Genomic DNA, 25,820 nt, shown 5'->3' on the forward strand with positions numbered 1-25,820 from the left:
ACGGTGTGGTCGTTTGTCAGCTACCCGGTAAATCTAAATAACATGCATTTTTTATTAATAATATAAACGTTTTATATATATTATTTATGTGCAAATCAACTCTGATGCAAAAAATAATCGGTAGCCATTTGAAAAATTTCGATACGACAGCTTTTGAGTGCGGTAATAAATCCATTCCATCCGTGCTACTTACAAAGTGCTTAATTGTTTTCAATACCACTCCCCTAAGTTGGTTCATTTCTGGTATTGTGTCTCTACCTAAGTGCCGGTATCTGTTTGACGCGAACGTTTCATCATCTTCCCCGCATGCCCTGCACATGCTATCACTTGCCGCACCGATTTTACATAAGTGAGCTCGTGGTCCTATGTGTCCCGTTATGATACCAATAGCTATACTGATCTCCTTCTACTCACGATCTGGATCCTCCCATAGGATTTTCGCTGTTCCACAATGTTGCATGCGCATTCGTCGCCCACAGCGTCGACCCGAAAGGCTTGGGATTAACCAAGTTTATTGACAGCAGTCCTCTGGTCTTCACCGCCAAATCGTCTGCCTTTTCATTTTCCCTTACTCCGTTATGGCCCGGCACCCAAACGATGCGGATTTTGCTATCCTCAGAGAAGCTGTTAATCTCCTTCTTACACTGCAAGACTGTTCGTGACCTTACCGTCCTGGTTGTTATTGCCCTTATGGCAATTTTACTGTCGGTAAAGATGTTCACCAGCACCACAGATGTTCGTTAGCACCACACCACTTCATGCATTCCGTGATCGCCCGGATCTCCGCCTGCAGGGCCGTATTATGCCCAGGCAGTCTAAAACAGATCTCATTCCCTGGGTTCTCAATGTAAAGCCCCAGGCCCACTCTGTCCTCTAGCGCTTATCAATCTTATTATTTATGAAGTTATACTTAAAAATTTTATAATTACGATACGAAAATGTCAGATGTTTCGAAAAAGTGCTGTCGAAAATATCAATAATAACCGGACTCACTGCAAACCCAGTTTTGCAACAATGCGAACACACCTACTGCCATTTCAAAACATATGTTTTTTGTTGTAATGGATGGACATTCTTTGAGGCGTTTTTGTATTATGGTTCTTAACTAAAGAGTCAAAGTCAACAACTTTACAAAATACCACAAAATATGAAATTCGCCTTCGACTGCTTTCGATTTTCGCTTACGACGCCCGCAATAAATGTGATTATCATTATATATAATAAGACAACTTAATATCAATCATACTAAAATAAATTGGAAAAACGCGTGGCTATTTTTATTTCTCTTTTAAAGGTTTATTGCTAGAAATGCATATTTACAAAACCATGTAATAATGGTTATCTTCGGCTTAATAATTCTGTACAAAATCGTTTTCTTAATTCTTATACTAATTCTAATTATCAATGTTGCTAAAATATACTTAAATGTAACGTTACACGTTCGTGCAACTAAAAATATAATATTTCATTAATAGTTTCTATTTTAATAATACACACTACTTAAGAATCAAATTAGTAACTTCGAGGAATAAAAAAAAAATTAAAATTTTTTTCATAATTAGGTCTGGCTAACTACACTTTCACGAAAGTTTTTAATTCTTTGAACGAAATACGATTCTAACGTTTCTGCGCATTTGTAAAAAGACGATTCCTTCGGATTATAATAGCGGCAATTGTCAAATATTTTAGTCATATCACCAATAAATTCCGATAATTTATTGTAAACATTCTTGCTTAATTTTTCTTCAATTTGTTTTAGGTCTGCAATTAAAAAGAACATTTATATTAGAAAAACTGCAAAGGAAAACTCCTAAAAACTAATGCTTACCCATTGGTTCTTTTATAACCTTATAATAGTCTGGTGCTTCATTTGGATCCACCGGCTCCATGAAAGGCCACGCGCTTTTATGAGCCTTAAAAAAAAGTGTTCAGAAGAAAATTATAGTAAATTTTTTATTTATTTATTTTTATTTTATTTATTTCTTGAAAGTAATACATAAGCCTCCTGGGCCAAAAAACGTATTACAACGATACATACTTCTAAATAAACATTAAAAAATTAAATACTTCACAGTTACAAAAAGATGTAAGATTCTTAGCCTAATTCATTTTATTGGGCTCCCCAGCCATAACAAGATTATGCACAAATTTAAACTGTTGGATTTTTTTAACAAGTTCCAATACTAGCAATACAAAAAGGTTCAAGCAACAACACTAAGTTTGATCTGTAGAATAAAAGTTAATTAAAAAGAATTTTAACTCGGCGGGCAATACATTCCAACACCTGGTTACACGAATGCAGAATGATCTTTCAAAAACAGACCTTATTATACGGGGCAAGTTTATTTGAGTACTCCTACTAGAGCGAGAAAACCCGAAGTATATACGCAGTGTTACCGGTGTTCCACTTTTTATAAATATTTCGTAGATCAATAAAACGGTCAAAAGAAGTTCCCAAAAAGGTTTTGACATACCCTGGAATGTGGTCCTGAACACGTACATTATATACAAACCTAGCTACTGCATTCATCACCCGTTGCAGTTTTAGAAGATTTTAGTTCCTGACGTTATCTCCAAGCCATATAAAAGTTGAGGCATTAGCAGAGCGTGAGCAAGTCTGACTTTCACCCACGAAGGGAAATAAATACCTGCCGAATACAACATAAACACGAGAATGGAGAGAGATTCAATATGACAACCAAAATTAAGGTCTTTATCAGTCACTATCCCCAAAGATTTAATCCTATCAACAAAATTAACTCTAGAATTCCCCACAAAAATATCAAGTCCAGGCTGCGTCTGGGATCCAAACTGTAATGCCTTAGTTTTTGAAGGGTTGATAGAAAGCGAGTTAAGACTAGACCGCAACAAGATTCGTCCTATAGAAGCATTAATATTCATCTCCAAAATATTGCTAAAACAACGATCCAAACTAAAAAGAAGATATATATCGTCTGCAAAAAAAAAGGTTTCACACAAGTTAGGTCCAAGCAATTCAGAAAAATCATTAATGTAGAGTATAAAAAGAAGAGGTCCTAAGACCGATTCCTGCGGCACACCAGAAGAGAGGGAAATAATGCTAGATCGAGCTCTATTAAAATCAACAAATTGTGATCTACCGCACTTATACGACATAACAAGCCTGCAAGCAGATCTAGAAAATTTAAAGTTATCGCTTAATTTCTCAACCATAGTACCAAAGCAAATAGAATTAAATACCTTAGTCAAGCTTCATCTTACTGAGTCCGTATTGACTCAGTAAGATGAAGCAGCATAGATGTCGTGCTGTGGCCTGACCGAAACGCATATTGGAAATCAACAATTTTATGCCCAGCAACCAACATTATCTGGTCTTTAAGAATATGTTCGAAACCTTTGAAAGTACTGGAAGAATTGAAATTGGTCTTAGATCATCAGGACCACGGATAATAGAAGACTTAGGAATTGGTACTGCACGCGAAATTTTCATTACATCAGGAAACACAGAAGAAGTCAAAATAGAATTAAATAAATGCAAAATCAAATCAGAAGTATAGGGAAAAAAAAGTTTAAGCAACTTGATAGGAATACCATCAACACCAATGGACTTAGCCTTAATTTTTCTTAAAGCTACCGCAACATCATCCATATTTACACAACGAAAGCAAAGCGAATCTCCAATATCGGGAAATGATTCAAAATCAATATTAATAGGTCGGTTAGCTCGAACACCGGAACCAAAAAAATTGTTAACGGTATCAACATCACCATCATACACTAGACTATCATCGCCAAAGCAACCAGAACCCTTAAAAACACGCCAAAAGCCCTTGGAATCTAAACTATCAAATCGTTCAGAATAATATCTATTTCTTTCCTTCCGTATAACGGATTTGGCTTTATTCCGATATTTAAAAAAAGTCCTCCAATTCTCAGGAGTACGATGCTCTTGATATGCACTATATGATAAATCTCTAAGATTCTGAGCAGACAAAATCTTCCTGTACTTCATCCAATCACCGCCATCATTATGAATCCGTTTTCTTACAACAGGCACGAACGCAAAAAGATTATCAAAAAGCAAGGTGAATCGAGCACCCAAGTCATCGACTTCAGAAGTGTTAAAGAAGGCTGCATAATCAAAGGCAGATAAACACTGCATCAAACCGTCCCAGTCAATATTTCCATAGTCCCGGTACTCTATTATGTCCTCAAAAGCCGCCAAAATGCTATTAAAAGATGAAAAAATAAGTGCGTGGTGAGAAATGGATGGACAGTGGACTTGATTAGAGTAACAGGTCATTGAGCCATCACTATTAAAGATGATGATCCATGAGCAACACTATAATGGGTCGATCTAGAATTGTGTACAATAGATAAATCAAGCCTACTTAATGTATCGAGGTCTACCTCGATACATTAAATAAATCGCAGTTAAAATATGTGTTTACAGTAAAAGTTAAATATATTGATATAAAATTGTATAATAAAGTGTTGGGTGCGTCTAGGAAATCTACTTGTAAGCTGTGTTGCCGCCGAACAAATTTGAAAATAGCGTAGCGCAGAGGTTAGCATGTCCGCTTATGACGCTGAACGCCTGGATTCGAATCCTGGCGAGAACATCATTAAAATTTTCAGCGGTGGTTTTCCCCTCCTAATGCTGGCGACATTTGTGAGGTACTGTATCATTTGCCATGGCAGCCGTGTAAAATCTTCTCCACAGAGGGGCGTCGCACAGGTATTATTGAGCTTAAACTTGAATCGGACAGCACTAATTGACATGTAAGAAGTTTGCCCCTGTTCCTTAATGAAATGTTCATGGGCAAGTTTGCCATTTGCAAATGCCGTAGCTTATGTATGTACCATACACCATGCATTCTGTTCTCATTTATTCTTTACATACTTTACGTGGATGTTCGAAGTTCCAACCAGACATACGCACAGAAAATTTATAAAATAGGTTTATTTGGAAGCTTTACTTCTTTATAGACATACACTGGCAGCAGGTTGTACGTACCCGATGGAGTCCTTCATCGGCTGGATCTATTGCGTTATCCTTTTTGATAAAAACAGGTTGCAGATACTAATCACGCCATGCCACTTTAGACATTCACCTAAGCAGTATAACCCCACATATTTTCAAAATCGAAAATTGCCAAAATTTTTTTGTTACTGTGAAATTGGTGAAATACCTCAAACTTTTTTTTTTTGAAAATTGTCGTCGCTATTGGTTGCAGGAATTGACCCATCGGCGGTGACATGTGGTTAAAGTCAGAGCTGAATTTTGTACGGCTTTTCAAAGCCTTCAAAATGTGCTTGTCATTTGCGTACGTGTGCCAGCTAAATGAGAGAAAGAGAAACTCAAACAAAGAGAATGTGCAAAAAAATGGGATAGTTTGCTGAGAATGTAAACATAGAACTAACATTTTAATTCCGTCAAACTGGCCGGTTGTTTTCAGAAGTTCGCGTGAGACGACCACCTTCATTAATCCACCTTGTTCCCCTTTCGGACTTTATTAAAATCGATCGAAAATCCGATTTTGAATGAAAAGATGTCCGGTAAAAATTGCATCCAACTATTGCCGTATATGGCTATAATTTGCACCATGTCTTTATAAGTTCTAAAATGTTGCTTATTTATTGGATATAAAGTAAGAAAATGTGGTAGAACTAGAAATCAGAAAAACGAAGAGATTTCCACGTTGCAGTTGTAAACTTTTTTCTTTCTTTGCTCACTTGATGTCAAATGCGACAATCGTAAGTGTGATAAAAAACATATACTCATAGAAAAAAGTCCGTCGGCTAATACACTTTTAGAGACTGGATAAACCATATGCTAAGGAACAGGTGGATACATTGTGTGTCCCATGCCATAAAAATAAGGGAGAAAGTGGCACAGGTGGACATTTTATCGCCACTCCTATGGGTGACCACCATAAATGACCTATTACGGATGCTGACTGAGGAGGGATTTGAACCAGTCTGCTATGCAGACGATGTTATAATACTTCTAAGGGGTAAGGATCCGAACGAGCTATGCAGAAGGGCCGAAAGGGTCTTGAATATGGCATATGACTGGGCTAGACCCAGAGGTCTTATGCCTGTTCACGAGGAAGACGATGGTGGGCCAAGCTAACGCACCACGTTTCCTGAACAAGACGATTTCGATATTTGATAAGGTCAAATACTTAGATGTGATCTTGGACAGGAAACTGAATTGGAAGCGTCACATTCAGGAGCGTACTGAGAAGGCGCACAGATGTTGGCCACTATGTAGACGGGCCGTAGGCTCGAAATGGGGTCTGAATCCTAGGATAGTCCACTGGGTCTACAGGAGCGTGAATAGATTAATACTTACTTACGCCTCAGTAGTTTGGTGGACTGCTATGGAGAAAAAGTGCAACATAAGGACCATACAACAGGTTCAGAGAACATGTTGTCTTGGCATAGGCGGAGCGATGAGGACCACGTCCACTAGGGCACTGGAGACTATTCTAGATATCCGACCCATTGACATACAAATTAAGTGTGAGGCAGCGATGGGAGAATGGATTGAGGATGGGAGCAGCTCATATCATCGCGGTAAAATCGAGGCGACTATAGGAAACCTGGAAGGAAGAAGGGGAGAGGTTTCCGATCGGATACCTGCGATGAACCTTGAAATTTAATGCGACGCACTGCTTCCATCGGCACAATCTTGGATTGACGGAACCCTAGTATTGCCGTCTGGAATGGATCAAAGCTTGAGGACAAAGTGGGTCTGGGGCTTTACATTGAGAACCCAGGGACTTAGATCTGTTTTAGACTGCCCGACCATAATACGGTCTTGCAGGCGGAATTCAGTGCGATCACGGAATGCGTGAAGTGGTGTGGTGCAAACACGAGGACGTCGAGTGTGAAAAACTTTACCGACAGTAAAATTGCCATAAGGGCAATAACAACCAGGACGATAAGGTCGCGAACAGTCTTGCTGCTATGCTATGCATGTTACACGGATGGATCAAAGCTAGAGGACATAGTGGGCCTGGGGGTTTACATTGAGAACCCAGGGACTGAGATCTGTTTTAGACTGCCTGACCATAATACGGTCCTGCAGAAGGAGATCCGGGCGATCACGGAATGCGTGAGGTGGTGTGGTGCTAACACGAACGAACAGTCTTGCAGTGTAAGAAGGAGATTAACGCCTTCTGTGAGGATGGCAAAATCCGCATCGTTTGGGTGCCGGGCCATAACGGTGTAAGGGGAAATGAAAGGGCAGACTATTTGGCGGTAAAGGCCAGAGGACTGCCGGCAATAAACTTGGTTAACCCGAAGCCTTTCGGGTCGACACAGTCCGAGTTAAGGGAGTTGTTGTTGTTGTAGCAGTTTTGTACACTGAGGCGGCAGCCCTTGCCGGCTGCCATGGGATTGAGTTAAGGGAGTAGGCGACGAATGCGCACGCAACATCGTGGAACAACGAAAATCCTATAGGGGGATCCAGAACGTGAGAAGACGAGGATATTACTGAAAGGAAGCAAGAAGGAGGTCAGTGTAGCTAATAGTATCATAACGGGACATATAAGACTACGAGCTCACTTATGTAAAATCGGTGCGGCAAGTGATAGCATGTGTAGGGCATGCGGGAAGATGATGAGACGTTGGAGCATTCCCTTTTCTTTTAAGAGGTTACTTTATAGTTTTTAGAGCGCACAACAAGCCGATTACTGGTTTAGGTGTATGTACATAATGGTATGGGGCGGATTAATACCTGTACCCTCTTTTCAACCTAGCCTAATGTAATACACTTTAGTTCCGATTATTGTAATCTTTTCGTTGTAGAATGTTTTTTTTTTTGGAAGAAAATATAATTCAAAAAGAAGATTTTAAAATTTCTTAAAAAATATTTAATAAATTTTTTCTAGAATCAATGCTGCTTGCTATTGACTGATAGATTTCGATCCTAACTCACTATGAGCTCCGTATCAATTGCCTGAAATACTGTATTGAGCAATTCCAAGGAAAAAAAAATAAATGGTTTCATTTGAAATAATTATTTTAAAATTTAAGAGGAGTAGTATGTATGGAGTATATTACGAATATGACATTAAAATTTGTTCTCAAGTCTAGGTGTTTCTTTTCTTTGCAAAAATAAGTCAAATAGGTGACCCATTATGACAATATGGGTCACCTAAAAAGCACTTCTCATTACCCTTATTTTCAAAACCACCAGATCTCGGAGATTCGTAAAGCGATTCGTTCGAAATGTGCTTGAGAGAAAAAAAAACGAATTTGATATCCAATTGAAGAGCCATATGTTTGGGGAACTGCCCCACCCGAAAAACCCTCCCTGTTATATACAAGCTATTCATGTTTAAATTGATTGCTTTTCGGGAAATCCATACTCGCTTTCGGGACAAAGTCCCTGGGATCCATCCCACCCTCAAACAGAATTTATTTACCGATCATGCCATTATGGGACTCATATAAAATGTATTTGAAGGTAGAACACGAAGCGAATATTTACATAAAGGGCTAAGTGTCTCTCTAAACCGAAAATATTTAAAAATACGATAATATATAAAAGGTATTTGGGAGTGGAGTAAAAATTTATCCAGGAACCGAGAAAGTGCATGCTTTTCACACATCAATGAAAGCTTTTAGATTCAAGTTTAAATTCAATGATAAGGGACTTTTTTGAAAGGGGCGCCGCTGTGTGACATCTCTTTGGGGAGAAATTTTTACATGACCATGCATGCATGGCAAATGCCGCCAGCATTAAGAGGGGATTACCACCGCTTTAAATTTTGTCCGATGTTATCGCCAGGATTTAAACGCAGACATTCAGCGTTATAGGTGGACATAGACTACAATGGCACGAATTCGATATCCGCATTCAGGGCGAAGTGTCCTCACCCTAAAAAGATATTAGAGAGTTAAAGAAGGCGCAGCGGAGCGGGCCCGGTTCGGCTAGTTGGATATAAAATAAGTTGCAGTTGTAAACTTTTTTCTTTCTTTGCTCACTTGATGTCAAATGCGACAATTGTAAGAGTGATATAAAACTTATGCTCATAGATAAAAATCCGCCGACTAATACTCTTAAGTTCCGTTCATTGTAATCTTTTCATTGTAGAACGTTTTTTTTTTTGGAAGAAAATATAATTCAAAAAGTAGATTTTAAAATTTCTTAAAAAATATTTCACTGTGTCCATCTCTACGGTCAAAGCCTACAGAACGAACATATTTCTACTAGAATCAATGCTGCTTGCTATTGACCGATATATTTCGATGGTAACTCACTATGAGTTCCGTATCAATTGCCTTAAATACTGTATTGTGCAATTCCGAGGAAAAAAACAAATGGTTTCATTTGAAATAATTATATTGGGTTGCCCAAAAAGTAATTGCGGATTTTTTAAAAGAAAGTAAATGCATTTTTAATAAAACTTAGAATGAACTTTAATCAAATATACTTTTTTTACACTTTTTTTCTAAAGCAAGCTAAAAGTAACAGCTGATAACTAACAGAAGAAAGAATGCAATTACAGGGCCACAAGCTGTGAAAAAATTTGTCAACGCCGACTATATGAAAAATCCGCAATTACTTTTTGGGCAACCCAATATTAAAATGTAAATCTGGGTGACTCGGCCTTTAAAGAAAATGTCATTAACAAATTAAACACGAAAGGGTAGAAAAATACCCAAGAATGGAACTGTCTTAGAGTAAATCCAGCTCCAGCAAGGAAAGAGGCATCCTAATGAAATTGGGATTGGCGTAAAGTGGACGACTTAAACTAGTTGAAAACAATTTATTCCGTGATATAAGATCATGTTTTGTTTAATTACTTCCTAACTCCTAGCGTGTTTTCAGTTATGCCAATGATACATATCGAAAAAGCTGCTTCGACACTTTGGTGAGATACAATAGGATGATTTCTCTTTTTTTTTCTTTTTTTTAATGTTTTCCTTTCGTTTTTTCTTTTTGGTTCTGATTATCGTTATTTGGATAAAAAAATAATAATATTAATAAATCATAATAATAATAAAATTAAGTAACTCCTTGTTGATAATTAGTAGATTTGATAGAAATTTCCACAATCGTTGTTGAAAATTAGAAGATTTTACAGAAATTTACACATTGCAAATTATTTTATAATTTAGCTTAAGTTACCTATTTTTATATTTCATATAATTAATTTAAGAAGTTTTATGTTTGAGAGTAGTGCTTATTGTAGTTTTATTGAATATAAAAAAAAATTGGCTTGTCGAAATTCGACAATTTTTTAAATTCAAAAGTATCCAAAAAAATTTTTCTAAAAATTATTAGGAGTGAGATTTCTTTATTCTTCGCTTATGTTTCATTTCATTCTTCAATTATGCTTTTAATATTTTATAAGCATTTATAAAATATTAAAAGCATATTTTTCTTTTTGTAAATACATTATGGCTTAGGTTAGGTTGAAAAGATGGTGCAGATATTAATCCGCCCCATGACACAATGGTCATACACCTTAGCCAGTAAACGGCTTGTTGTGCGTTCTAAGAACTATAAAGTAACCTCTAAAAAGAAAATTTTAAGTTAGGAATTCCGTTCTACTTACAAAATCCTTAATTGTCTCCACCTAAGTGCCGGTATTTCTTGGACGCGAAAGTAGGGCAATAGCAAAGGAAATGCTCCAAGGTCTCATCATCTTCCCCGCATGCCCTACACATGCTATCACTTGCCGCACCGATTTTACATAAGTGAGCTCGTAGTCCTATGTGTCCCGTTATGATACCAATAGCTATACTGACTTCCTTTTTGCTTCCTTTCAGTAATGGCCTCATCATCTCAAGATCTGGATCCCCCCATAGGATTTTCGCCGTCCTACCGACCGTTTCGCTATTCCTTAACTCGGCTTCGGGTTAACCAAGTTTATTGATCGTCTGCCCTTTCATTTTCCCTTACTCCGTTATGGCTCGGCCGACAAATGATGCGGATTTTGCCATCCTCAGAAAAGGCGTTAATCTCCTTCTTACACTGCAAGACTGTTCGTGACCTTATCGTCCTGGTTGTTATTGCCCTTATGGCAATTTTACTGTCGGTAAAGATTTTCACACTCGACGTCCTCGTGTTAGCACCACACCACTTCACGCATTCCGTGATCGCCCGGATCTCCACCTGCAGGACCGTATTATGGGTTCTCAATGTAAAGCCCCAGGCCCACTCTGTCCTCTAGTTTTGATCCATCCGTTTAACATGATCTTCCAGATGGCAATACTAGGGTTCCGTCAATGCAAGACTGTGCCGATGGAAGCAGTGTATTGCACTCGACTTCACGGTTCATCTCAGGTATGCGATCGCAAAAACTCTTCCCTTCCTTCCAGGTTTCCTATCGTCGCCTCGATTATACCGCGATGGTATGAACTGCTCCCATCCTCAATCCATTCTCCCATCGCCTTAAGTCTCATAGCCGCAGTGGCTGCCTCGCCCTTAATCTGTATGTCAATGGGTCGGATATCTAGAAAAGTCTCCAGTGCCCTAGTGGACGTGGTCCTCATCGCTCCGCCTATGCCAAGACAACATGTTCTCTGAACCTGTTGTGTGGTCCTTATGTTGCACTTTTCCTCCATAGCAGTCCACAAAACTACTGAGGCGTATGTAAGTATTGGTCTAATCACGCTTCTGTAGAGCCAGTGGACTATCCTAGGATTTAGGCCCCATTTCGAGCCTAAGGACCGTCTACATGGTGGCCAATATCTGTGAGCCTTCTCGGTACGTTCATTCATTCCAAATTACACCAATTATTTGACCTTGTCAGATATCGAAATCGTTTTGTTGAGGAAACATTTTGCGTTAAATTGGCCCACCTTTGTGGGCTTCTATGGATTAACATTGGGACCTCTGGGTCTAGCCCAGTCATATGCCATATTCAAGACCCTTTCGGCCCTTCTTCATAGCTCGTTCGGATCCTTACCCCCAAAAAATATTGTAACATCGTCTCCGTAGCAGACGGGTTCAAATCCCTCCTCAGTCAGCATCCGTAATAGGTCATTTATGATGGTCACCCATAGGAGTGGCGATAAAATTCCCCCTTGTGGCGTGCCTTTGCCACATTCTTCTTTATATTTATGCCATGGGACACACAATTTATCCACCTGGTTTATCCAGTCTCTAAGGACCGGGTCCACCCGCTACTAGTCTAAGGATTGGATCAGTGTGTCGGTCCGCACATTGTTAAAAGCCGCCTCGATGTGAATGCATACCACCAGTGTGTACGTTTTGGCATCGAAGGATTCTTCTATTTTATGCACATAGGCATGCTGTTTATATTTGGGCAGTTCGCTGGATGCCCGATTCTTTTTTATCATAGTGTCCACAATACGTTCCATGGTTTTGAGTAGAAAGGACGTAAGGCTTATGGGTCTGTAGGCCATTGGTGTGGCTTAACTTGCCTTGCCGAGCTTGGGTATAAACACCACCCTTGCTTCCTGCCAGGCTTTCGGAGTATATGCAAGTCCTAGGCACGCTGCGAAAATTTTGGCCAGACGAGGCGCCAGATAGTCTGCCTCTTTCTGCAGTAACGCCGGAAATATTCCATCAGGTCCGGGTGATTTAAATGGTTTGAAGCTCCTCAAGGATTCATTTACCATAAATTCCGTAATTATAAACCTTCGATCAACGTCATTATTCCAAGATTCCGATGCCTCCGTGAGTCCCTTCGTATCCTGTAGAAAATGGGTTTTTACCAAAAGCCTCAACATGTCCTCCGTTGTCTCTGGTCTCACTCCCATATCGTCTACTAAAGTTTCAGTTTGGACATGGGTTTTTGATAGAAACTTTTTTATCTTGGTGGCGTCATTAACGCTATCGACCTGTTCGCAGAAAAGCTTCCAGGGGGCACGTTTTGCCGCTCTGGTAATCTTATTGTATTTCTTGAGCCGTGTGTAATACACATCCCATTAAACTTCCGCTTTTTTACGACGTGCTCTGTTAAAAAGTCTCCAGTTGGCTACTCTCTTCTGAGTAGCCTTCCGAATTGTGTCCAGTTGGTTTTCAACTTATTCCGGAAGCTTATCGGATTCGGCGCTAGCCGTGCTATTCTAAACCTAATGTAGCGATGGTCAGAGAAAGAGTGTTTCATGGAGACCCTCCAATCCTGAACCTTATTTATTAGATTTTCCTTCTCCCTAATCCAAATAACAAAGGTAGCGGTGTTACAAATATTAAGTGCTATTAGGTCGTTAGTATACACGAACTCTGCCAGGACTTGGCCCCGCTTATCAATGTTGGTACTACCCGACGACATGTGGTGAGAGTTCGCATCGCACCCTATTAGTGCCTCGTTTCCTGTCTGGTTTGCTTTCCTCACCAGCCGTTGCAGCTCCGAGGTGGGTGGGGGTGTCGAAGAGTCGAAAGGCAGATAAAGTGATGCCAGGTATGCTCCATCGTCTCCCTGTCTCACAACTGTTGCATCCGACGTTGACAACTCTGGGGAAAATATATAATTCAAATTTGTATGACAAATAACGCAGCTGCTCGGCTGAGTACCAGTGTTAGCATAGAATAATTGGTAGTTCATATGGCTCAGTCCAGAAACTTTGTTCCGAGTCGTCCATGGCTCTTGAATTAAGGCAATATAAATCTTGCCCTTGCTGATTTTCTCCATCAGAGCGTGTGTAGCAGTCTCGCTCCGGTGGAGGTTTATCTGGATTACCTTAATCATTGGTCCTCCAGTAATAAACATCTTGGGAGTCGGTGATGATCTCATCGACTGCTCCCTGTTCTTTGACTGCATTGGCTTTCCTGTCGCTGTACTGCCTGTTGTCATGCTTTTAGGTTCTTTGCCTAGTCTAGTCTTCAGACTCTTTATTAGGTTGGTAATGGTTCCATCGTCGGGTCCCTGTTCGTTAAGCTGTACTGGGTTTCCATTCCCTGTACTGCCTGATGTTTCAATACTAGGATCTTTGCCTATCTTAGCCTTCCAAATCTTAAGTAAATGGGCTTCTTGGGAGTAGGTGATGGTACCATCATCGGCTCCCTGTTCGTTGGGTTGCATTGAGACTCCTGTCGCTGCGCTGCCTAATGTTTCAACAATAGTATCTTCACCTATCTCAGTATTCCGAATCTTTAAGTCGGTGATGGGTCCGTCGTCGGGTTCCTGTTTGTTAGACTGTGTTGGGTCTCTCGCCACTGCACTGCCTGATATTTTAGTATTTGGATCTTTGCTTCTCATAGTCTTTCCAATATTGAGAGATGCCATGATTGTCTCGTTGTCGGCCCCCTGTTTGTTGGGCGGTGTTGAGTAACCTGTCAATGTACGGCCTGATGTCGCAGAATGGAAATCTCTGCCTATCCCAGTCTTCCCAATCTTGAAAAAGACAGCCTTGCTCTAGTAGTGCGCCATGCCTTTAGTCTTACCCAAACTTGTCACGGAGACTTGATCAACCACAAAGAGAATTTCTTCCTCCTTCTCCTCCCTGTGGAAGACCTCCCACTTCTCTGCGACCAAACCTTCGTTTTGCTTGCCCAAGAATCCCAACATGTATTCCGTCGCAAATTTACTGCCCCATCCCTTGATGAAGACCGTAGCCTTTGTGAGCTGGGGGATATCCATCTTTCTCACAAGGTCCAGCTTTTCGCCCTCCCAGGGAGCGTGAATACCCCTGACGAGCTATTTGACGGTATCAATACATTCCACCGACGCAAAACGCAGCGTAAAGAAGTCCCCTTTAAACTCGCAGCTCATCATTTGTATGGGTGGACCCTCTACAGATTTCCACACATGTTCAAAAATCCAATCGTTAACCAGATCCTCCAATCTGGTGGAATCCTACCGGATGCACAGCCGATATTGATAACTGCATAAGTCTCTATTGTGCTTCCTTGCCACTCTGGCGTAAGAGGGAGGCTCCTTACCATTCTCAGCGATCATCTTCCCCTTACGTGGTGGCTGTGGCCTCTTATTGGAAGTCACAGTCCTCCATGAAGACTCAGGGGCCGTGCGCGCTTCCTTCGTTCCTGTTCCAACTTTGTCCACCTCTACAGGACACTGTCTGGAGTCTCCATTGCGGCATGGCTGGCTTGGTTTTTCAGAGTACTTGAAAGCGGGGAGCTCTTTATCTTCTTCAGTATTTTAGCAGTGTTATGCTCTTCGGGAGATCCTATTCTCTTTCCTGCTGGAATTCCTGATTGGAATGTCAGTTCCATCTCTTCCAGCATCCTGCACTTTCGCCCGATTACGCTGCCGGTACCTTTTTTCTCTGTCTCCTTCGCCGTACACAGGATCGCTTTCTCGGTCTGCTCGGTCATCCCGATGCCCTCATCTCTCGATTCGGCTGCGATGACTGTTTGATTGACACAGTCGCTGTCTGAATCCGAGGCAGAAACACCACCTTTACTTAAAGGCTGAGGACGAACTGTGTATCCCTCTGGTTTATCTCTTCCTCATTAATTAGTCCGACGACTAGTTGTGCGCTTGAGGCATTACTCTCGATTACAGGTGCCAAGGCACCCACACCTATAAGAGGGGAGGACAAAACGCTACGGTCTGACGCCACCACCGCAGATGTTGAGTCTTTGGAGTCCATTTCTATCCTACTCCAAAAGGCTTTAAAATTTTTTTCGTAATAGGTAGTACCTATTCCGAGATGCGGATATATTTTTTTTCTTTGAGGAGCGAAATAAAAACACGTCCGCTTCACTCAACGGCTACTTAGGAAATAAAGATTTTTTTTTTATTCAAAAATTTTAAATTTTTTTTTTATATTTCATTAAAATATTGTCCTTAAAGAAATTAAAAAAAATGACTACGTCAATATAAACGCTTTAAATTATGAATATATGCAACTTCATCGAAATTGGACAAGGGAATCGAGGGTCAAGCGTAATGGGTTAAAATTTTGTCTTTTAAAATGTTTATTGAAAATTGTCTGTAAAAAATTGTAGGAAAATGTTTTCGTTTGAAAAATTGTTGCTGAAATTTATCGAAATCTTTAGAAAAAATAGTTTCGAGGATGCCCGGGCCTGTGTAACATTTTGCCTTTAGACATATTTCATTGTAATTATGTCTTTAGAAAAACATGGCTTCAATTTTTATTTTTACATAGGAAAAAATTAATTTTGTATTTTGTGGTTCTTCATTATGTTTCTATTTGGAACAGAAAAGCATAATAAAAAAAAATTTTAAATGTGTCGCAAAATGCATTTTAATAATAAATTTTTTTGTATTTGGCTTTATAAAATATTTTCGAGGTAGGCGGTAGAAAATTTATCACCGAAATATAGTCTTTAGAAAAAAAATCATTAAAATGTAATTGTTAGACAAATTTTCATTGAAATTTTGTCTTTAGGAAAAATTGAAATGAAATTTTGGGACCCGGGCTGATGAGAATTTTACGCAGAATTATTACAATTGTATCTTTAGGAAAACTGTGATGAAGTTTAGTCTTCAAAAATAAAAAATATTACGCTAAAATGTCTTTAGAAAAAATTTCCTTAAAATTTGTTTAGAAAAAATTTATTAAAATTTTGAACTTAAGAAAAATAATTTTGAGGTGGTCCCGGTGTGATAGATAGAAATTTGTCATTTTAATAAGTTTTACTAAAATATTGTGTTTAGGATAAATTTAATTTAATTTTTTTTCTGTAAACAAAATCATTTTGGGTTGACCAGGGCCCGAGGGACCCCTCTCCCCTGGCTACGTCCCTGCTTTTATTCCCTCTTAATCCGCTATGGCCCGGCGGCAACCAAACGATGCGGATTGTGCCATCCTCAGAGAAGGGATTTATCTCCTTCTTACATTGCAAGACAGTTAGTGACCTTACCCTTCTAGTTGTTATTGCCTTTATGGCAATGTTAACACTCGACGTCCTCGCGTTAGCACCCCACCACCTCACGCATTCCGTGATCGCCCGGATCTCCGCTTGCAGGACAGTATTATGGTCCAATAGTCCAAAACAGATCTGAGTTCCTGGGTTCTCAATGTAGACCCCCAGGCCCACTCTTTCCTCTTACTTTGATCCATCCGTGTAACATGGTCTTCCAGACGTGAATGTGACACTTCCAATTAAGTTTCCTATCCAAGATCACTCCTAAGTATTTGACCTTGTCAGATATCGAAATCGTTTTGTTGAGGAAACGTAGTGAGTCAAATTGGCCCACCTTCGTCTTCCTCGTGAACAGGCAGATTTCAGTCTTCTCTGGGTAAACATTGAGACCCCTAGGTCTAGCCCAGTCGTATGCCATATGCAAGACCCTTTCGGCCCTTCTGCATAGCTGGTTAGGATCCTTACCCTTAAGGAGTATTATAACATCGTCTGCATAACAGACGGGTTCAAATCCCTCCTCAGTCAGCATCTTTAAGAGGTTATTTATGATGGTCAACCAAAGGAGTGGCGATAAAATGCCCCCTGTGGCATTTTCTATTTTATGCACAACCTCGTACAGGGCAGTCTCCTCCGACCTTCCCTTGTATTTAAGCAGTTAGCTGGATGCTTCTTTTTCATGGTATCCACAATGTGTTTCATGGTTTTGAATAGAAAGGACGTAAGGCGTGTCGCATAACTTACCATCTGCCAGGCTTTCGGAGTAGATGCAAGCCCTAGGCACGCTGTAAGAATAGTGGCCAGATGAAGCGCCAGATAGTCGGCCTCCTTTTGTAGTAACATCGGAAATATTCCGTCAGGTCCGGGTGACTTAAATGGTTGGAAGATCCTCAAGGCTTCCTTGACCTTAAATTCCATTATGACAAGCCTTCGATCAACCTCATTATTCCAAGATTCCGGTGTCTCCGAGAGTCCCGTCGCATCCTGTGGAAAATGCGTTTTTATCAGAAGCCTTGACATTGTTTCTGCTCTCACTCCTATGTTGTCTACTAACGTTTCAGTTTGGACATGGAGTTTTGAGAGAAATTTTTTTTATCTTGGCGGCGTCATTAGCGCTTTCGACCTGGTCGCCGAATAGCTTCCAGGAGGCACGTTCTAGTAATCTTATTGTATTCCTTGAGCCGTGTGTAATACTTTACTTTACTTTAATTGGCTATGACAGAATATCTGTTCCACTAGCCGAACGTAGAATAGCGTTCCAGGCGTCTTGATCTTCTGCGCTCATTCTAAAATCTCGCACACCAAGTTTCGAAGTGTCTCCCACAACTTGATCTTTTCAACAAGCTTTTGGTCTTCCCGGTTTGCTTGTACTACCGTGTTTGCCTTCAAATAACTTCTTTGCTGGAGCTTCTTCATCCATTCTGGCAACATGACCTAGCCAACACAGCCGTTGCATTTTGATGCGTGTAACTATGCTATCGTAGTCATACAGCTCTTGGTTCATACGTCGCCTATATTCTCCATTAACGCAAACTGGTCAATATATTTTACGACGAATCTTTCTTTCAAATACTCCAAGCTCTGCCTCATCTGCTTTCACAAGTACCCATGCTTCAGAACCATATAACAGCACGGGTAGTATCAGTGTCTTGTATAGTATAATCTTCGTCTGTCGAGAGATGGTCTAGGGTGGATTTAAATGGTCTAGAGCCGCATTGATAGGGCCCAATTATCTCATTGACTTTAGGTTTTAATCTTTCACACAGTACGCTCGAGAGTATCTTGTATGCGATGGGGATGAGACTTATTTCTCTGTATTTGGCACATTCCGTCTTGTCTCCTTTCTTGTGTACGGGACATAATATGCTGTGGATCCAATCATCGGGTGTGCGGTCTTCTAGCCAGATTGTGCAGATAAGTTGATGCATACGCCTTATCAGCGTGTCGCCTCCGGTCTTAAATAGTTAATAATGTACCCCGTCGGCTCCTGCTGCCTTGTTGTTCTTTAGTCGGTTCACTGCTACTTCGACCTCATTCTGACTAGGAGGTAAACATTCTATACCATCATCAGGGATTGGTTCTGCGGTATCCTCTTCGCCGCCAATGTCGGACACTAGCAATTGTGTAAAATGTTCTTTCCATATCCTCAGCATGTTATCTGTGTCAGTTACCAGATTTCCTTCTTTGTCTCTGCAGGATGATGTGCCTGCACCAAAGCCATCGGTTTGGTGTTTAATTCTTTGGTAGAATTTCCGGACTTCATTCTGACTCCTGTCCATCTCAATTCGCTCACCCTCACGTCTTTCCATTTCCTTTTTCTTTCTGCGGAATAGACGTTTCTCCTCTCTCCTTTTCTCCCGATACCTCTTCTCCACCTGGCGCGTTGCTACTGATTGCAGGGTTGCTCTATATGCCGCATTCTTGGCTTCAGTAGCATCTCGACACTCTTGGTCGTACCGTGGGTTTCTTGGAGGAGGCTTCCGGTACCCAAGTACGGATTTCGCGGCATTTTCCATGGAGTAGGCAATGTTGTTGTTGTTGTTGTAGCAGTGTATTGTACACCGAGTCGGCACCCCGTGCCGATGAAAAATTTCATCGGGTCAATCCGGTACGTACAACCGGCTGCCATGGGATTGATGGAGTAGGCAATAGTTTGCCACTGCGCCATTATATCATCGGAACAAGAAGTGCTTTAATCAAGCAGCTGGGTCAGTCGAGTGGAGTATGCCGCTGCCATTTGTTGTGTTTGCAGCTTTTCAATGTCCAGCTTCCGTGCAGTGTCAGATCGTACTTTCCATACCATGTTCAAACGGGTGCGAACCTTTGCTGCAACAAGGTAATGATCCGAATCTTTATTCGCTCCACTGATCGATCGTACATCTAACACGCTGGATGAATGTCTTCCATCTATCACAAAGTGATCAATTTGGTTTCTCGTGTTTTGATCGGGTGACAGCCATGTGGCTTTGTGAATATTTTTATGTTGAAATCTGGTGCTACTAACTACCATGTTTTTTGCCGCGGCGAAATCAATCAGCCTCAACCCATTACTGGACGTTATCTTGTGGAGGCCGTGTGTAATACACATCCCAATAAACTTCTGCTTTTTTAAGACGTGCTCTGTTAAAAATGTCTGCAGACCTCTTTCTCAATATTGCGAATCTCCCCGGTCATCCAAGGTTTTTCTTGGGCTGATTTCCTTTCTCGAAGAGGACAAAGACTCTACTAGTGCAGTCGTAAACTTCGAAAGACTCCACTAGTGCAGTCGTAATCCTGTTGACATTGTCGTCAATGTCTTCTATGTTTGAACAATCTAGTCTTCCGAATTTAAAATCTTTAAGTTCCTTAGAAAATCGGTTTTTTCCTGAACCAGTATTGTTTTTCCCTCAAAGAGTTACATTTTTTTAAGGAGACTATTTTCCGGCTTGAAAAATTTACGTGCCAATAATCCCTATGCTCATTCTATAATATTTAAATCAGGAGAATATGGCGATCACTGCAATATCTCAAAGTGTTGGTGTTAAATCTAAGATTTTACGACTAAAGCCGTATGCAAAAAAATCAATTTCATGTTGAAATTTCCACTCCAAGTCTCCGAAAATAATTCTAAGTCAGAAAAAATCCTTATCTAGAGCCACATTTATGCTGCCGCGTTTAATTTTGATGTCAGAAACAGAGCTCAATAGCTCAAAAAAAAAGTAATGGCTCCTTACAAAATGACAATACTTTATGGACTAGGAAAACGATTTATAAAGTGCTTTTCCTTTCGGCGATTGCGAATGTAATAATTTAAGTCATCAAGACTCTTTAATTTAATATTTTTAGGCCCAACAATATACACAATTAATACCCTATTCTCCCTTTTCTTTTTCACAAGACAAAATCGAGGACGATCGTAGCCAATATGAGATCTACATGTGAATTATCTTTTATTTACGTTCGTTTCAAATGCGACGCATCAGAAAAAGAGTTTGCTGTTCATACACATAAATTTATGCTAAAATTTTGCTTTATTTCGGCAGCTAAATCAAGGATATTTAAGGCTTGTCTAAGAATAGTGCTGTTGTCAGGATTCGCGAACGCACTTTCGGCTCGAATTTGGCATTTTCGACGTCTCTTATAATTTCAACAATAACTTTTCGAACTTGGCTTACCCTTTTTAGTTATATGGTGAATTGAAAGTTCAAATTCCTTATAGGTAAAGATGGGTTTCTACCAGGTAAATAAACATTGCTTAGGTACTAATAATTTTGCAGATATATTGGGTATAAAAACATTTTCCCAACAATTGTGGATGATTTCGTATTCTTTGTATATAAACCCGACCTTCTGATCTCATAAAATCAAAATTTAGTTTAATATAGCCGCTATATAGACCGATCTCCAGACTTAAAGTCTTGAGGCAATAAATTTGTCATGTTTCATCCGATTTCGATGAAATTTGGCACAGTGAGTTCTGGCACAGTGAGAAAAGTTGGCAGAAAATCCGCTTTTTTATCGACAAATTTTGTTCAGCGATGAGGCTCATTTCTGGTTGAATGGCTACGTAAATAAGCAAAATTGCCGCATTTGGAGTGAAGAGCAACCAGAAGCCGTTCAAGAACTGCCCATGCATCCCGAAAAATGCACTGTTTGGTGTGGTTTGTACGCTGGTGGAATCATTGGACCGTATTTTTTCAAAAATGCTGTTGGACGCAACGTTACGGTGAATGAACACATTTCGAACCGAACACTGATTTTGGTAATAAAATTCAATGATTTGCAAGCGTTGCTCGTTAGTAAGTCTATTCATGATGAAATGTCAAAGCATACTGAGCATCTTTCTCTTTGACACCATGTCTGAAATCCCACGTGATCTGTCAAATACTAATGCATGAAAATCCTAACCTCAAAAAAATCACCCTTTACAAGAACATTTTATTTGCGATTTCATTTTGTATAGGATGATAATTCATGTTAGAAACCTTAAAAACTGCGAAATACTTTTTAAACTCCTACTGCAGACGAAACTTTTATTACTGATTCAAATTCTTGTGAAAAAAGCATCATCCGCATTTTCTACTGTCTACGGAAAACATGCTGTGGATAAAATTTCAATAAGGATAAATTGTCCCTTAATGTTTGAAAGACGGCAACTACCTGTGTTCGTAACAATAAAAAAAACCAATCTGCATATGCAGTTAAGCATCATGCGCAGGGTCATAAACCACTCAGCAATGCTGAGTGTCGATATGACGGGGCGGGTTATTGGCGCCTTTAAATAACCAATGGCCGCCCTGTTCCCGCGGCGATCGGTCCTTTTGACCGGAAAAAACTTGCACACCTACAGGAGCTTCACGACTGCAATACGCCGCTTCATTTGCCGCTGACGAAAAGGCGACAGCCTGGTTCAATGTGAGGACAGTGTGCACAGCATGTATATGCACATGTGCACTAATAAGCAAACATACAACAGCTACCAGGTAAACCCGTTTCGGACAAACAGTCATAACATCACTCAGTGTGAGAGAAGTCGTGAACGGTAACAAGCAAAAATTTAAAAAATATGAAATAAAATTAACAAGGTGAATTTGGCGGGTAATGATTTCTCTTTCTTCTCTCTGTTCAAATAATGATTTTCATTTTCGTCTCAGAATACAACTACAGAAAGAAATTTAATATGCTGCAGTGGCATAGCTGAAATTAGTTTTTATCGCTACTGCTCAGAATAGCCTGAATACACAGCGTGACACGGCCTGAAATTTTGGTAAGCATTAGCAATTAAAAAACCAATAATTATTCTGTTATTTTACTGGCAATTATTTAACTTTGTTTGCAGAAACTTTTAAAATTGAAATGTGAACTTCAATTTATGCAGCGATGAAATATTTTAATGCAGACGCGTTCGCAATAGTTTTATTCTACGAATTTCAGATTGAAAAAATTTATATGCATTACTGAACACTTTAACTTCTTTCCCAATAATCTATAAAATAATGTGAAAAACGGAACGGAACGTCTGTGAAAATATGATGCTTTTGTCGGAAGCCATTGAATGCTAAAAGTGTGAAAATTTCTGTTTTGAAAACTAAAAACTATAAGGTACCCTTTAAAAAGAAAATTTTCAGTTAGGAATTCCGTGCTACTGACAAAATTCTTAATTGTTTTCAATACCACTTGCCTAAGGAGTGGTAGGCCCACGTAGCAACGTTTGCAATTAACCACTCCCCTAAGTTGGTTAATTTCTGGTATTGTGTCTCCACCTAAGTGCTGGTATCTGTTAGACGCGAAAGCCGGGCAATGACAAAGGGAATGCTCCAACGTCTCATCATCTTCCTCGCATGCCCTAACATGCTATCACTTGCCGCACCGATTTTACATAAGTGAGTTCGTAGTCCTATGTGTCCCGTCATGATATCAATAGCTATACTGACCTCCTTCTTCTCGCCATCTGGATCCCCCCATAAGATTTTCACCGTCCTACCGACCGTTTCGCTGTTTTACAATGTTGCATGCGCGTTCGCGCATCGCCCACTCCCTTAACTCGGAGTGCGTCGACCCGAAAGGCTTCGGGTTAACCAAGTTTATTGATGGTAGTCCTCTTGTCTTCAACGCCAAATCGTCTGCCCTTTCGTTTCCCCTTACTCCATTATGACCCGGCACCCAAACGATGTGGATTTCGCCATCCTCAGAAAAGGCGTTAATCTCCTTCTTACATTGCAAGACTGTTCGTGACCTTACCGTCCTGGTTGTTATTGCCCCTATGGTAATTTTACTGTCGGTGAAGGCAGAGGACTGCCATCAATAAACTTGGTTAACCCGAAGCCTTTCGGGTCGACGCAGTCCGATTTAAGGGAGTGGGCGATGCGCGAACGCGCATGCAACATTGTAGAACAGCGAAACGGTCGGTAGGACGGCGAAAATCATATGGGGGATAAATGAATTATTTCGTGCGTATTAGTTAAAACTGAACTAAATAAGAGATTTTGCAAAATGTTTGTACAGATATTTTACCACACCGTAGCGCAGATATTCGCATGTCCGCCTATGAAGCTGAACGCCTGGGTTCGAGTCCTGGCAAGAACATCAAAAAAAACCTTCAGCGGTGGCTATCCCCTCCTAATGTTGGCGACATTTGTGAGGTACTAGGCATGTTAAAACTTCTCTCCTAAGAGGTGTCGCACTGCGGCAAGCCGTTCAGACTCGGCTATAAAATGGAGGCCCCTTATCGTTGAGTTTAAAATTTGAATCAGACAGCACCCAGTTATATGTAAGAAGTTTGCCCCAGTTCCTTAATGGAATATTCATGGGCAAATTTGCATTTGCATTAGCACACAGTAACAATTTCGAACATTTTTTTCCATCAATTGTTTTGAGTTAAGTTAAAAATATATTTCACGATTGTTCACTTTTTTTGAGTGTATTCCCGTCCCGCCAAATCACTTTTGATTGGGTTAGGGAGCATACATTTAAGGGACTCGTTGTTTAAGAGATCTCTGCTTGTCTTAAAGCCTAACCACACATATTCAATGTACCCTCAGAAAAATGCTTAACTTTGTTGTTTTAGTGGTTTGTTGTGTTCCAGATCCAGATTCAGGGCAGTAAAACAGGTGACTTGTGTCGTGTGATCACTGGTCACAACCGAGCCATACATCTTCCACGTCGGCATCAATCGTTGATCTGTAGGAGATAAGGCTATGCATCTGCCGGATCATAATTGAGCCAGAACTACTCTGGGTGGCAGGGGGAGGTCAATTTCTTCAGGTGCAATGAGAGGCGGTCGTTCTCCAAGGTGGAATGGAGGATAGGTAGAGGTTAGATAGTGCCGGAGATATCATCCCGCCTTGGGGAACTCCCTATTTCACTCTAAGGTGCTTCGACTTCTTATCCCTAAATTCCACATATGACTGGCGACCACACAGATAATTTGCGAGCCAGCGAGAGACGTGTTCGTGTCGAATGCCTTTGATAGGCCCAGTGCCACGAGGACCGAGCTCACATGGCCTGGGCTAATTGAAGCTACGACAAATGTGTGCGGTGATAGCATGCAAAGCATTTGTTTTGCTAAACAGTTTTCGAAATACATGCTGATGATCTGCAAATGGAAATACTCCAACAAGGCTCGGGATCAGTAGTGCCTCAAGCGTTGTTGTCGTTGTCGTTGTCGTAGCCACATTTTCATGTGGAGGTGGCGATGCTTGTCAAGCTCGTTCCAGTCCAAAGGACCGATCGCCGCGGGAACAGGGTGGCCATTGGTTATTTTAAAGCGCCAACAACCCGCTTTGTCATATCGAGAATCATAGGCACTATGTGTGCAAGAGCCTCAAGCGTCTTAGCTACTGGTGAGAGAAGAGAGATCGGTCTGTACGACTTCCCCACTTTCGGGTCCTTTCCAGGCTTCAGTAGCGGGATCACTCTGTCCATCTTCCAGGCATCGGGAACTATAAGTGTTCGAAGACAAGATGAGGACAGATGTAAGGTACTCAACACAGGTAGATCCCGATTCTTCAGCATCAGTGTAGAGATCCCGTCGATTCCCAACGCCTTGTATGATTTGGCGCCACGGATGACATTCGTAACTTCGCCTACGGTAAATTGTGATAGCTGTCCATCGGCTCGGAGACCACGAAAGGCTCTCCTCTTTAGATCTTCAACTCTCAGGATGTACAATAAATTGATGGTTCAACAACCTGGCGCATCTCATCGGATCAGTCAGTTACGCCGTCAAAAATGACCACAGCCACAGGTTGCACCTTAATGGCTGTATATATGGTATGTATATCGCGAGCAAAGAAAATACGTGTTTTTTGTAAAGAATCAATAAAAACTAAAAGTGTTGCAATTCGTAGCGAACTACGTATATTAAAATATCTCAGAACGGATTTTTTAATTGCCCATTTGTGTGCAAATTTGATCAATTTTGGACCAATTTAAAAAAAAAAAATTAAAAAAAAAAAATTATTCGGAGAGACAATTGCAGAGCAAAATAATTTTTTTAGAGCGCTGAATACCTGAAGTAAATGGCTCCATAAATAAAAAATAAACTTAATATATTTTTTTAATTCAGTTTTTGTAACTT

The 25,820-nt window shown here is 40.4% G+C and overlaps 1 protein-coding gene across 4 annotated transcripts in view; it reads right to left on the reverse strand.

Annotated features, from left to right (window-relative positions):
• Window positions 1–1,251: 1,251 nt before the first annotated feature.
• Window positions 1,252–25,820, reverse strand: part of LOC106092088 (nucleosome-remodeling factor subunit NURF301) — a 94,229-nt gene continuing 69,660 nt past the window's right edge. For 3 of the 4 annotated variants that reach the window (XM_013258841.2, XM_059361074.1, XM_013258840.2), the window contains exons 15-16: window positions 1,829–1,913; window positions 1,252–1,761 (exon numbers count right to left, since the gene is read on the reverse strand). In XM_013258841.2, the coding sequence (XP_013114295.2) occupies window positions 1,559–1,761; window positions 1,829–1,913 (288 nt within the window). In that variant the 3' untranslated portion in view covers window positions 1,252–1,558. Of the gene's footprint in view, window positions 1,762–1,828; window positions 1,914–4,996; window positions 5,320–25,820 lie in introns of those variants that run through there. The other variant, XR_009396629.1, reaches the window with a different exon arrangement.

Source organism: Stomoxys calcitrans, chromosome 1 (assembly GCF_963082655.1).
Source record: "Stomoxys calcitrans chromosome 1, idStoCalc2.1, whole genome shotgun sequence".
NCBI lineage: Eukaryota > Metazoa > Arthropoda > Insecta > Diptera > Muscidae > Stomoxys > Stomoxys calcitrans.